The sequence below is a fragment of the Cucurbita maxima genome, unplaced genomic scaffold (assembly GCF_002738345.1).
Source record: "Cucurbita maxima cultivar Rimu unplaced genomic scaffold, Cmax_1.0 Cma_Scf00006, whole genome shotgun sequence".
NCBI lineage: Eukaryota > Viridiplantae > Streptophyta > Magnoliopsida > Cucurbitales > Cucurbitaceae > Cucurbita > Cucurbita maxima.
The window spans coordinates 3403676-3418160 of NW_019272022.1; the positions used below are offsets into that span (position 1 = coordinate 3403676).

General features: G+C 32.6%; 1 protein-coding gene and 1 long non-coding RNA gene across 11 annotated transcripts; both read right to left on the reverse strand.

Moving 5' to 3' along the window:
* Positions 1-419: 419 nt before the first annotated feature.
* Positions 420-3485, reverse strand: LOC111480807. 4 transcript variants are annotated; one of them, XR_002717925.1, is made up of 4 exons: positions 3424-3485; positions 2534-3346; positions 1456-2182; positions 420-749 (listed from the first exon to the last, which is right to left on the reverse strand). It is a non-coding gene; the product is annotated as an uncharacterized LOC111480807 (long non-coding RNA). The 4 variants fall into 4 exon arrangements; XR_002717926.1 differs by lacking the exon at positions 420-749 and having other exon boundaries at positions 1083-2182; positions 2534-2617; positions 2861-3346; XR_002717924.1 differs by lacking the exon at positions 420-749 and having other exon boundaries at positions 1083-1990; positions 2069-2182.
* A 6293-nt stretch (positions 3486-9778) lies between these two features.
* LOC111480805 lies at positions 9779-14087 on the reverse strand. 7 transcript variants are annotated; one of them, XM_023125974.1, is made up of 5 exons: positions 13907-14087; positions 13114-13179; positions 12862-12969; positions 11935-12114; positions 9779-9921 (listed from the first exon to the last, which is right to left on the reverse strand). In XM_023125974.1, exons 1-5 carry the CDS (start codon positions 13985-13987, stop codon positions 9853-9855), a joined length of 504 nt encoding a protein of 167 aa, XP_022981742.1. In that variant the 5' UTR covers positions 13988-14087; the 3' UTR covers positions 9779-9852. The 7 variants fall into 7 exon arrangements, 6 of the variants coding, with proteins under 6 accessions (XP_022981742.1, XP_022981740.1, XP_022981741.1 ...); XR_002717922.1 differs by lacking the exon at positions 9779-9921 and adding an exon at positions 13256-13306 and having other exon boundaries at positions 11802-12284; XM_023125972.1 differs by having other exon boundaries at positions 12862-13179.
* Between the last annotated feature and the right edge of the window lie 398 nt (positions 14088-14485).

Below are 14485 nucleotides of genomic sequence, written 5' to 3' on the forward strand. Positions count from 1 at the left end.
AACACCACTGATTCTAGCTTGATTATCTTACAAAAAAAAATATAGTAAATATCAACGTTTTAATAGCGATTCACATAAGTCCGATCCGGATTGAGGACCTCTCACCAAAGAAAACAAACACAATTAAGAAAAAGAAAGAATGGTTGAAGAAAAGGCAATGGCATCGTGAAGATGAATGATCAAAGGATTTGGCTTTTAGAAGCTTTTCATTTTCATTCGTTCATTCATTACCCATTTGTTTAAATGCTACGAAACAAAACAAAACAAAACAAAGTAAAGTGGGCTGCCCATTTCCACTTTCTCCTCCACATGCCTTCCATATTCTGTTGAGCTTTTATAAAATCTATCAATTATTTATCTATATTTTTTAAGGAAAAAAAAAACAAAAATATTATAAAAAATAATAGAGAAGTCGAATATAAAGAGTTATTCTTCCCTCATTCCAGACAAGGTGAGACCTTGACCTGATAAGTTAAATGAACACAAGGTGAAACCTTGACCTGATAAGTTAAATGAATATCTCTAAATCGACTTATTTAAAAGTCGTTCTGATTAAGCCAATCTTCTTATGCCACCAAGCAATAAATTAACAAAATAATACAAAGCTTTGTCGAGTAATGGTTTCCTTCCCTAGCAAGTTTTTTTTTGGAAAACTTCATATATTATGGTGTGGTGTGGATGGCAACTCCAAAGTGTAGAAGCTTTGCCCCTTGCTTTACATTATGAACAGACTAAATGACTCGATTCTCCTGAAACACTAGTTAAGTTAATAAATAGTAATTTTTCCCTTTAATCAAATAAAAAAGCTTATTAATTGATTCAGGGCGCGGTCTTCCTTAGAACCTATTGAGGGAGGCCTCGGCCTGGAAAGGGGAGAGTGGCGAGCGGTCAAAAGCGACATACTATAAATCTGTTGAAGCATTATTTCTATCTACGATTATCTTAAAATAATCCAATTACTAATAGTTAGGTTCAAATATATCCGCACAATTAAGTTTCTTTTTTTTTTTATAAATGTGTCATAAGCATGAAAAAAAAAAGAGTGTTACTACTAATACTTATAGTCCCTAAACCATATGAACAAAACACAAAAGCATTAATACTCATCTTGTTGCAATCGACCCTGAAAGAGTATGGAAAAAAGAGGGCCTACATGAACAAAGATATTAATCTCCAAACAAACCACTATTAATGGTTTGATTTGTCTTAAATTTATGTCCAAATGGAATCAAGCAAGACTAACGTCATTAAAAAAAAAAAAAAAAAGAAAGAATTGAATACAATTAAAGTGGTTTAATTCGCCACTGGTTTGATTCTGTTTGGCTTTCTGATGTTTTTAGGTCAATTATAATATATCAAAGGGATTGGTTTCAAATATTTCATAAAAATAAAATAAAAGCCACCAGACTAAACCAATGAAACATCCCTTACCAGTGGCATTCAAACTGTACATACCTCGTCGAAGAGCTGTGGCCCATCTTCCAATCTGTACAAAGCTCGTCCAAGGGCCCAAGCCCAGGCCTACTCCCATGGTCCTGTGTTCGATCAAGCCACACCGTGCGTGCTCATGCAATAGTTGGCAGCTGTAGAAGAGAATATCTCCAATTATTTCGTTTTTTGTTTTCCAGAAAAGGGTTCGTAGCCAAATTTCAAGAAATACGGAAAAATAACTCAACAACTCAGGTTTGTTTTCACATGAAGTAAAGAAAAACAAACAGTTCTTACTAAGCTTTTAATAGGTTCGAGGAAACAGAACAAAACTTTAATAAGATTTCCTTTTCATCTATATATGTCATTACAGCTATTTTCTAATATTCACTTCTGAAATAAGACCGACCAAAGGCGTGTAAGTAATAACAATATATATATATATATATATATATATATATATATATATATATACAGGAGGCATTGGTGGCACATTCCACAGCATAATCAAAATAACAGCTTTTGCAACAGAGAGCGATTTGGTTCCATTATTACCCAAAACCTTCCAAGAAATGAACAGAATTTGTTAACAAATATAACAACTTCACATGCCGTAAACAGAGGAAAAAGGCTGACTTACCTTGGTTAGTTTCCACCATTTCTTATTGCCGAGATCAGAAGTTTGTTAGAAAAACTTACAATACTAAATGCAAGGGGGAGGATTGTGCACAAAATCCGACGGAAAAAACAAAATCTACAAATTCAAGCAAACCAGTTCATTGGTAAAAAGGAAAAAAAAGTATTTATATTTTCCATATAACAATCGAGTTATAATGAATTACTATTCCCAAGATGAGCAAACAGGTTAACAACGACTAAGAAAAAGATGAATAAAAAGCGTATACAGAAATTAGGACTCTCTGCAATCAACAAATAGATTCCAAGTCAAGTATTCTGAAAAGAAAATGGCCTCGACGGTTTACTAAAATGGCCATCAAAGGGAGTAACGGGTAACTACGAATTTTGCAATTAGAATAATAGTGGATAAGCATCTTGAGAAAGATGCCCAAAATAAAAGTTACTACATATAGAGAATAAAAAGTACCCTCTGAGCTCGGTCGGAAAAGAGCACTAAAAGATTCGACGACGGTGTGGTGCCAGACTGCGAAGTACTTCTATAAAGAAGATGCTAAAAGCAACAGGAGGGAGGACAAAATTTAAAAAAATATAAATATATATAGTAAAACAAGAAACAACCAAAGTGATCCGTTGTTAATGGAATTTTACTCGAAACGCATTGTGAATCCATAGAACAATTGCATAACAGAAGAATCAAGAAAGCCAATGACGCAAACGTGGACCACAGTAATCGCACTGCACAAACCATGATTTGTTCACATTGACAAAAAGCACTTTTAGTTTCTTCCATTACCATTTAATTTTCAAATCAAAGCAGGCGAGAAAAACCGTCACCGAAGTCCGAATAGAGACATCATCAAGCTATAACATAAACCGATTCCGCCAAATCAACAGTAAAAAACACACAGAAACCTTCAACGAGGTAATCAAGTATACTCTTACAAAACAATTAACTATTCTAAATACGCATTAACACAAACAACATCACGCGCAAAGATCAATAAAATCCAGACCGCTCAAGCGAATTCAAACCTTCGACTTTCGATAACGAACTAGCTCCTATGAACGATTTTTCCAGATCTTAAAATAGTAAATTACAAGAACGAAAACATCCAAACCTGGAAGAATCTGCATCCGGAAAAAGAAGCAAGATCCATGCAATCTTCATCGCAGTCTCGGATTCAGTTGATGCAAGGCGGGATCCAATTCGCGCGATTATTTCCTCTTACAGCAGAGGAAATTTAAGAGCACAAAATCAAGAAGCGAAGCAGTTCCCGACCTGCACCAAGCGAATTAGAGACCGCCGATGACTCAACTAGAAAAGGGCATAGAGAAAGAGAAATGAAAAACAATCACCACTGAGAGAGAAGAGAGAGAGAAATTGTTGGGCATTTAAGGCTTGTGAAACCCTATCGAGGAATATGGATGCTGAGTGGTGCGAAGGTTATATATATAGAAGCCATAAACGAATGATATCGTGACACGTGTCACATCGATTTTCCTTTTTGGGCTAAATTATAAAAAGGTTAAGCTATGATTTTAGTTTTATTCTCTTTTTAATTAATTTTAAAATTAGTTTACATAATTTTTATTTTAAAAAATTTCAAATAATAATAATAATTTTTTATGTAAAAAAAATAAAAAAATGGGAACTTGTTTTTAAAATTAATAAATAAAATTTTTTTGACAATAGAGACTAATTTTAACTCTTTTTAAATACAAATATAATGTAATGGAGTTTATAATATAATATCAAAATATATTTTTAATCTTATAAAAAATATTGGGTTAGAAATATTATTTTTAATCTTATAATTTATACTTTAAGAATAATTTTGCAACTTTAAAGGTAATATTAAATATTTTAAAAATAGATGTTTTTTTTATTTATTTACTTTTTTTAAATAAATAAAAATGTCTTTTTGGGATTTTAATAATTAATTTCAAACCAAGCGGGGCCTCTCTTCCGCGTGAGGAACACTAGACAAAATGGGCATGGATTTTATATTATTTACGATAATGCCGGTGAGCGTGGTAATAGTAAATGCACGTGCACCTTTTGTTTAATGACGTTTATTTTACACGTGGCGATCTGTCCTGAATTGGAAGGGAATTCGTCGTTTCGAGATTGAATATAAGAGGGAGTTGAGAACATTTTGTTCCCGTTAAATAAATGAGGTTGGAGACAGGATTATATCCTCGTTCTCGTCCCGTTTAATATAAATATATTTTCAATCCATATGAATATATATATTTCTATTTGGTAGTCCAACTATAATACTTATTGGATTAAATTATGAATTAATTTTAATTTATATAGTTTCAAATATTATAATAAATTATTTCTTTAATTTTATTTTTTAATATATTAATAAAAAATGAGAAGAGAAAATATAGATTTGATAAATATATGGAATAAGAATCATTTTGGGAGAAATGACAAGAAATTGGAAACAGCTTTGTCCAGCTAATGATAGATGATGACGTGTCCCACTCTTTTTACCTTTTTAGACTTTCTTTTTTTCTTAAAAAATACGTAATTTCATACATTTCCAACCCTACCCCTAAACTTAAAATTTTTTAATGAAATCTTTAATATTTTTAACTTTTTTTATTTAAAAACCAAGAAAATTAATAAGAGTATTAATGGATTTTTCGAAAGTTTAATATTATTTTGAAATGAAATATTAAAAGTTTTCGTATTGTCAATGGTTGCATGACAGATATCTCGGTTTTGCTTGTCTAGGACGTGTTGTCCATGGTTGCATGCTCGTTCCAAACCCCTTTTACATATTTTCATCTTAGATAGGTCTTTACCATTTCATACTGGGTCAGTACGGGATATGTGACTCGTGTCTACACCTACAAGGGCTAAAATGCCCCCAAAATGTACTATAAAGATATGATTAGTTGTCAACTTCTCCTTAGCCGAGAGTTATATAACACAAATCGTTTTCTAAAACTATCTTTTTAAATCAGGGCCAAGAATAATGTTAATGATATTCTTTTTTTTTATTATTATTAGTTTAAGGGCAAAATGGAATATTTTTAAAATTTATAATCTTTTTACACCAAACATAACATCAACAACCACACGATTTTTGACATCACTCCAATGTCAAGTATTCTAGAAGGCCTATGCAATTTATGTTTATCTTAAATATTTAGATGTTCGTAGAAGATAAAAGATTATTAAAGAATATAATTTAATTTAAACTCAATTTATTTGATTATTGTCATTATTGTTACTAGGGTTAACTCAATTTAATAATTGTATGGACAAAAAGCAACCAAATTTTTAAATTTTAAATTACAAAATAAGATTTAAAGTTTATTAAAATTATAATAAAAATTTTAAATAACGTGGAGTGGAGACAACCATATTTATTTTTATTATAAAATGTAGAATGAATTTATTACAATAAAAAAATTTTCTTTTTGTTTGAATTAATATGACACAATAAAATATTTTGCAATAAATCTCTCTTTTATTAATTTGGAATGAATTTATTTTTTTTAAAAGGTAAAATAAAAAAAAAATAGTTAGTACTTTATTACAACAATATTTAATTTGGTCATAAATGAATATAAAATTGGATATAATATACTGTTATTTAAATTAAAAATACCATTTTTGTTAAACCTTAGTGTGTAATATAAGCCAAAAAAAAAAAAAAAGAAAAAAAATTGATATATTTGAGGCAAAGACAAACTACCAAATATTCTTGTTTGTGCCTGTAAAATTAAAGTCAATATATGAATATGTTAATTTTTAAAAAGATGGGTCCCACAGAATTGACTGACTATTCTTTAACCACATGGATTTCAATTGTAAAGATTCTCTTATTTAAAATGGCATATTTTATTTAGAAAATTCATGGAGGATCAATAATTTTCAATAATTCATGCTTAATTTTCAATATTTGAATTTTAGTTTTCGAAGTTTTTATTGAAAATTTAAAAATATTTATAACAAACACCAAATAAAAGAGGTCTCCTTGTCAACTAAGTCATTATTGAAATAAAAAATTTCTAAGTCAAAAGAATTAAAAGCATATGAAATTTCAAGTTAATATACTATTCATAGTCTGATAAAAAAGAATAATTCATAAATATATAATTTTTGTGATGTATAAGATCAAACAAACAAATATTCCCACCTTACAAGATCTTGAGACATTTTTGTATTAAACAAAGGGTAAATGCGATTTAAATAAGAATAACACGAAAATTTCCTACATCTCACCCAATAAAGAAATCATATCATATTTAAATAAAAATGATCTTAAAAAATATAAAATTATAAATAAATTTAAAAGAACCACAATAAAGTGTACCTTATTCTCATGCGACTCACTCATGTAACCATTGTAATGAAGCTAGAAACAATTTTATGTTAAGTGACCTCCTGAGGAAAACATATGTAAAACGACTCAATAGTTTCTGCCCTTAGAAACAATTTGAATCAAGTAACATAGTCATGCCACAAAAGAACATAGAAGCTATTGAACACAAAATCTAAATTCTAAATCATAGTCACGAACAGAACATTAGAAAAACTATTTTATAACAACTTATTAATATCTAAACTAACTTATCCAGGATTAGAGGTTCAAACTGTTCGCGAAAAACCTAATATTTGTATGAATGTGATTAGACTTCTGCAAGAAAATTCTAAGCAACATACACACAATTATGATTGAACTTGTCACCCAAAAAATCAATTAAAAACAACAAATAATACATTTTTTTTCAGATTATATTTATGAACTTTGAATGCAATAGTCAGAGATATTTGTAAAGAAAAATTGGAAAAAGAAGTAAAAAAATGACCGACTTTGAAAGGGTCTATACAATAATATGTGATGGACGTTGTCAAGCAATTCACATAGCAATTTCTGTCCCATTTGTTTTACCTATTGACTTTTCAGTCTCCCTCTTTGAAATTTGGGACCATAAACTTTAATCAAATCTCCCGAATCACTTGGCCCTACCAACCCAACATGAACTATGACACTTTTGATTTTAAAATTTCTCTAATCATTTTAGTTTAAAATTAGTTTATAAATTTATAATTGTTGAAGGAAAGTTCCACATCGGATTTAGGAAATGATCATGAATTTATAATCAAAGAATACTCTCTCCATTAACATGAAATCTTTATATCATACCATTGTGGAGAGTCGTGTTCGTGTAACATGGTATCAAAGTCATGCCCTAAATTTAACTAGGTCAATAGAATCCTCAAATGTCAAACATATGCCTTCAAAAGAAAAGGGAGACGAGCCTCGATTAAGGAGAGGCATAGTTTGTTCGAGGGAGAAGGTGTTGAATGGAATCATACCATTGTGGAGAGTCGTGTTCGTCTAACCATTTTTAACATACACCCATGTAAACCCAACCAACTAATTTTATTCAAGGCCCTTCTTTTTGCCATTGTTTAAATGGGTAAATAGTAAATATTATGCAAATCTAGTATTAAAAGATTTCCATCTCTCAATAATATGGTTGAGTGAGTAATTTATCTATAAAGTTCAGTCAAATCCATATACAATAATAACCAAGCCAACGATACCTCGTTTAAACACTCCATAGTGATACCGTAGAGTATTTCTCCGCTTCGTAACATGTACATCCTCGATCGACTACAACACAAGACGTCAGCCTAAACACAGTTCAAACATTATGCAAACACTCAATAGTAATACCATATAATTTTTTTCCTTTGAAACATGTATTATCCTTGACCGACCACGATACAACACGTTAGCCTAAACCCAATTCAAACATTATGCAATATGGTGTACCGTGCAAGAACCAGATGACACAATTAACCCTATCGAATAGGAACTAATATTTCGACCAAGTTCAACTAGCAAAGCATCACCATCTAGTAAAAACTTCTAGCTGATTACTGACACTTCTCAACTCAACCAATAATTTAGAGTAACAAGGAGTTATCTCACATATTGTGCTTATTAGCAAAGAGTAATAAAGAACAAAAACTGGTCCCCAGAGCATTTTAACCGACAAGTCGGCCAACCAATATCACAAGAATAAAGACAATAAGTGGCAAAGTAATGTGGCAAAATACAAGCCAAGCATTCAAAACCAAACATTTAATGAATCAAAGCACAGGCCTAAATCAAGAAGAATCCACTTTTGAGTCTAAAGCTTAAGACAAAACTGTGGACTTTATTCAATGAACAGCCCCCAGCCACACATCTGTCCTTCCATTCAAAACAATTATAACAATAATTTAAAGTTCCATTAGGATTTGGTTATACTCATTTCTTTGGAAGAAAGGCCTTCATAATATGGTAGCTATGGTTGTCAACTACAACCACCCGACCCGACCCATGTAGGCCAGCAAAAGCACACACGACTTAAACCTTTTTGGAAAAAAAAACTAAAAATGACTTAGATTTATCCTACTCTCGAAATGTATTAATGTATTATTTTTAATGTATGTATAATACTATTCAGAATATTCAATACGTATCCAATAATTATCCAAGTTGTATGTTTTTTTTTTTTTTTGTATAATATGTTAGGAATCACAAACCTCCACAATAGTAGGATATTATCCACTTTGAGCATAAACTCTCATGGTTTTGCTTTGGATTTTCCCAAAATGCCTCATATCAATGGAGATACTATTCCTTACTTATAAACCCATGATCTTCCTCTTAATTAACCCACGTGAGACTACTCTCTCTCTCAATAATCATCAACATAATATGCATAGGTTGAATATTCAACTAAAGTATAGATAGTAAATAACTTCCTAATATTTAGAAGACAAGTCAAATAAATACTCAATACATATCCAACTAGTTTGTTTGCTTTACCTGCAGAAATTATGGTAGTGAAGACGAGCATCAGCACCCACGGCTTGATCCAATGATAGAGTCCAATACATCATAAAAGTCCCCAAATGTGATGACTCATAATTGTGGGCTTTCTATATAGAAACTTAATCAATTGCATAAAGCTTGGAAAGACGTGAGAACGGATCACTCATAGTCACAGAAGTGAACAAACAAATAAGTTACATTAAAGTAGATAGTCTAACCCATGTATAAGTTATAAACAATATTGAGAATTCACATTGAGATCATGGTAAAGATGAATAAACAACTTTTAAACCCCTATGTATCGCATGCTACATGGAAAATTCACGACTAGAAGATAAAGTTTTATGATCCATTGTCTAATGGGATTAGGTGATGTACCTCTCGAGTTGCAGGAAGTAGTTTAGATTGGATCAGAAAATGGAGAAACCAAACCATTCCACTATTTGTCCAACAAACCTCGAGGTCAGAGGAACAAGCAAACGAGCAATATTTGGCAGCATCGGGTAAGCATGTATTCCAAGTATGAACCAGTTGAAGCTCAAAAGAGCAACAGCATCCAAGGCAGGTTTATTCTTTATGGCCGTGAAAAACTCAGCAACGCTCTTTAATGAGATGCTAACCACAAACAAAAGAGCCATAACCAGGCACAAGTGAGACTCTTCAGCTTTCCATATAATCATTCCAACCAAAAGTGGCAATCTCTCTCTGTTCATCAAGAGTTTCGGCGACATCTTTATCATCTTCATCTTTTGATACTTCAGAACTAAGAGAGCGGGGACCAGATCTTAACCCAGATTCTAAAAGTTCGATCAATCTTGCTTTAGGTATATTATCGTCTTTCCAAATATCACTTTGAAAGAGGTCTTGAACAATGCTGCTGCCACTATAGATGGATGAGCATGATGAGATACCAAAGGTAATGTCGCTGTCAAGTCTGCCAGCATGTCTTACCCTTGATTTCTTGCAGTCGAAGATTTTCGTTTCTCAATTTATGCAGCTGTTGGATCAAATTACGCCTATTTATTTGAAGCAAGAGATCTAAACTAATATTAACATACCACACAACTTCAAAAAGCAAGAAGATATACTACAAGAAAAACTCAACAGTTCAGGTTATGACGTAACGCATTTATCACTGTCTTTCCTCTTCTCTACATAAGATAGCTAAAATTGATTTCCAGCCTTTACATAACTTTGGTGGAAAAACCTATTCAATTGTTAAGAGTATTACAAGAAGAATGGCGCATACTGTTATGGTAAGGGATTTTAACGATAAGTCCAGAAATACTTCAAAAACTACCTGTAGTCTAATTTAGCGGCAAACTCAGAGGACTAGTAAATAATTAGACATCCTATTCCACGAGTCAATACACATCACTAGTCTAAATTCACACCACAGAGGAATCATATGGCTGCAGCCTGCAGGAGCCTGCCTTTTCAGTAAATCTTGGAACAACCGAAATTTCAAAGGAACTCTGTAGTAATGGTGGCAATTTCTTAATAGTTTTCATGTACCTACCTTTATAATACAGAAAAGCTAACTAAATCTTCAGGTACTATGTGACCATTCAGAAAAATACATGTACCTTTTATTTAATGAGAATGCAAAAATGTTCCTTAAATTAAGTCTATGAATAACACAAATATTCCTTAAATTAAGTTCATCCCTTCAACACTACTCTCAAACTAAGGAATAGATATCATCTCTTCCCACTAACTCATGAAACATTGAGCTGTGAAGTCCTTTTGTTCATCTATTACCACTAACTCGTGAAGCTGTGAGGGCACATAATTAGTGCATACTATCCCTTTCCCAATTTTTTCTTGATAAAATCAGTCATTCTCCCATACCATCATGTCATTCTCTTTTGGATAAAACTTGAAAAACTGTATGAGTTATAACAACTGAATTCAGACTCATAATAAAACTCTTGTGTGATGGGGATAGTTTTTCAAGAGAGATATAATTTGATAGGGGCATAAGGGTCGTTTTGTGCATTCTTTAGTAGTTTTTCAGAAAGCTACTGGCCTATCATCTATTGGTACCTGTGTTGCATCTTCATTTCGGGTCGAATTGGATGTTTGGACTTGTATTAATTCTCAAATGGCTTTCCTTCTAACGTATACCTAAGAGAACACTGAATCTGGCAGTGGAGGTGGAATAAATGGTTCAGTTGATGACTCTACGATAGCAGGAGAGGACCCATGATTGGAATCAATATTACATGTGGACTCATGATTGGAATCAATTGTACGCGTAGACTTGGTAGTGGGAGTGGACTCAATAGTTGGTTCTACGTGCGGTTATTTAGTGAGTTAAATTGTCAAGAGTGAAATAAAAAACTAGAATGAACCCTTGAATAGGCAAATTGTGTTGTAAAAATAGGAACGGACGATTCCCTTGGCTTCATGCAATGTGCGTGTAATTACTTCACATATCACATCTGAGCAAGCTGCATTGTATATCTATAAAGTAAAATAAATAAATAAGTGAAATACATGGTTTGACGCACGCAAAGCTTTCCTGATGATTTTGTATGCCAGCTTCTCAACCTACTGAAGAAAAAAGAAACAAACAAAATTTTCCTTTCTTGGAATCAAGTTACATCTGTGTTTCATTGAACTCGAATATGTTGCCATGGAGGATAGGACAACAACACAGCAAACACTGTTGCAGGACCTTCTAATGGATTAAAGGTACATTCACATAATAACTTTGTGTCATTCTGTGTGTATGTGTGTGGGTGAGAAAGTCTCTATTTTCCGATATATTGTAAGGAGTGTCCTTGAGTTCTTCACAGATATATAAGTCTTCAGCTCAAAAAAAGTAAACCACGGTTTTGACGTCAAAGTTCAACTGTCTCCTATATACCATAGATTCCTCTGTCCACTTCTTATCAGAACTATGATAAGTCACTCTCAGTTTCAATCTTCCACAATGCAATTATGACATTTAGTGCAGGATCTAGTACAGCAGCTAGAGCTTAAAGAAGTTATGACAGGTCACTACCTCACTTTCTAAGTGTGAAATTTTGCCGGTCGCCTTTTCATGTATCATTTCAAGTTCATCCAACATCAATTCCACCACCTTCTGCTCTTTCATAGCAGCCTGAAAATGTTTTTGAAACTCCTTTCTTTCCCACAAAACATTTTCAAACTCAATTTCCAGAAATTGCAAATTTTGTTGCAACTGCACAAAATCAGTCACTATCAAGAAAAAAAAAATCTAACTCATAAATGACCAGAATAAGTCTAAGCAGCCTACTTGGTACTCCAATTACTTCATGAATAGTAGAGATCCCAAAAACCACCAACAGACAATACTGGAACAAAATCTAATTCATAGATGGGAACTTTCTGCTATAATCATACCAAAAATATATGAGACTGACAAAGAAAAGAAAAATGGATAAACCAATGCTTGAACAATAATTCTCCAGTTGACTGGTAATAATTGAAAAAAAGTTCAAATTATTGTTTCAATAACTCACGTTGCAAAGAACTCAATGGTTAGTTTCTTCATCCCTTTCCAAGTTCTGAAAACCTTATTGACATAATTTTTCTGCTATGAAGATTAAGGATTCCCAACTAAATTCCGATCGCTGGTTACAATTGTAATTATTTGATCTTTTCAAATTTTACCACTTCAATACCATATCCATTTATAGCTAGAAAACTTGTAAAAATGTGTCATGTAAGTGTACTTTGAGTACCCAGCTAACTGCTACACGCAAGCAAACGACAATCACCATAATGTTGCATATAAAAATTTAAGTCTAAAACGTCTACAGTAGGTTGAAGAATATTTTCTTAGAACATATTTTTCTCAATTGACGTATCTAGAACCAAAACAGAGAAAAGAAAGCCAAAGAAACACAGAAATCATAAGTGAACAAGAACATAAGACAAGCAGTAACAATAGGTCAAGAAGGCTAACCTGCCTTTCCCTCTGTAAAGCAACTACAATTCGTCCAAGAAGAGAGACGAACGCAATTATCCACATCGAAGTGGTCCAAAATATATTCAAGTGAAAACTGACCGAGGTCTTCAACAGCTCCAACCAAGTTTGAACAACAACAACAAAGGTTTTAAAGATAAATGAGCACGTACGTATGAAAAACGAGAAAGACCTCGTGACCAAGAATATTGTGATATTCCGAAACTCAGAAAGCAAGGCCATTGAACCCACCAGTACCACTACCACTACCTTTCTTGCTAAACTACATGCCAACAACTTTTCCTGAAGGCTGTAACTCTGCATAACAAACAAATCCCTTCAAGCAAACTGGACCCATGAAAGTCTATCAATTAAGCAGGTAAAAAATTAATACCAAATTTCCTCAAAAGCTTAGTTTGTGTACTAGACGCAACTATTTCCCAATCTGGCACAGAATCTCATGACAAGAACAAAAAGATAATCGACCATATTGTTAATCGAATCTCAAAACTTATAATAACATAAATGTTGTTCCCAACTTCAGAGTGCAACACTGGGGGCAGAGACAAAACTGCTCTATTTCAAAACAAAATTTATAGGGTTCTGAAGAGAATTTTTTACACCAGATTCTTTCTACAAAGCAACTCAAAATCTTCTTAAGAATAAGCAATTAATAACCATAATATTGATTATTTAACACGTACGAAATTGAATTCACAGAAAAAATAGCGACAGATATGAGTAAAGATTATTGGAAAAAAAAAAAAGAAACGTCCAACACATTTTCTCGTGATTATATCAGAGAAAGTGATCTATCGAGTGTCCCGTCCATCAATTTTCCCTTCCTTCTTCGTCTTCCACCTCTCAGATTTTCATACATCGCACACAAACCCAACGAACCTAAACAGAGTCCGATTGTTTCATCTTTAGACTAAAGACATCATTCCTAGATCATGATAGATCAAAAAACAATGCAAATCAAAAGAGTAAAGGAAATTAATGAAAGCGAGTTAATAATAGCGATACGAGGAAGCAAAAAGCTTACAGTTAAAGGAGAATGCAGGCGAATTAAAGCACGAGAGAATCGCAGCAAAAAGGCAATGCTAGAGAAAGAGAAACTCTGCATGCGAGAGAATTTTGATATTGAACGAGAAAATGGCAACTGGTAATGGAAGCAACTCCATGATTGACACGGACCAGAAGTGGTGATGAATCTTGGAGGGAAATTTAGCCATTCGCGGTTAGGTTAATTCCGATTGTTAGTGCCATTTATTTAATTAAAAAAAAAACAAAATAAAATGTCATTCCATCTCTTTTAACTTATTTTTAAATATTTAATTAAAAATTATAACCAACTTTTATAAATTTTTTGAAAAAATCTCTTTTAAATAAGAAACCTTTTTATAATATTTTAAAATTAATAATAAGTAAGAGGAGGATGTGCCAATTAGGGAAGGATTTTGGTGACAACACCTAAAGATATTAAAAGCGAGAATGCTGACGTTAGTAACGAGAAATCCTATGAAAAACACGATCGCCGGTTAGTGGAAGGCTTTTTGTGTTTAGTCAATCTACGCAGAGTGAATCGGTCCTTAAGGAACCCTCGAAAGGGTTGTCGTCCGAT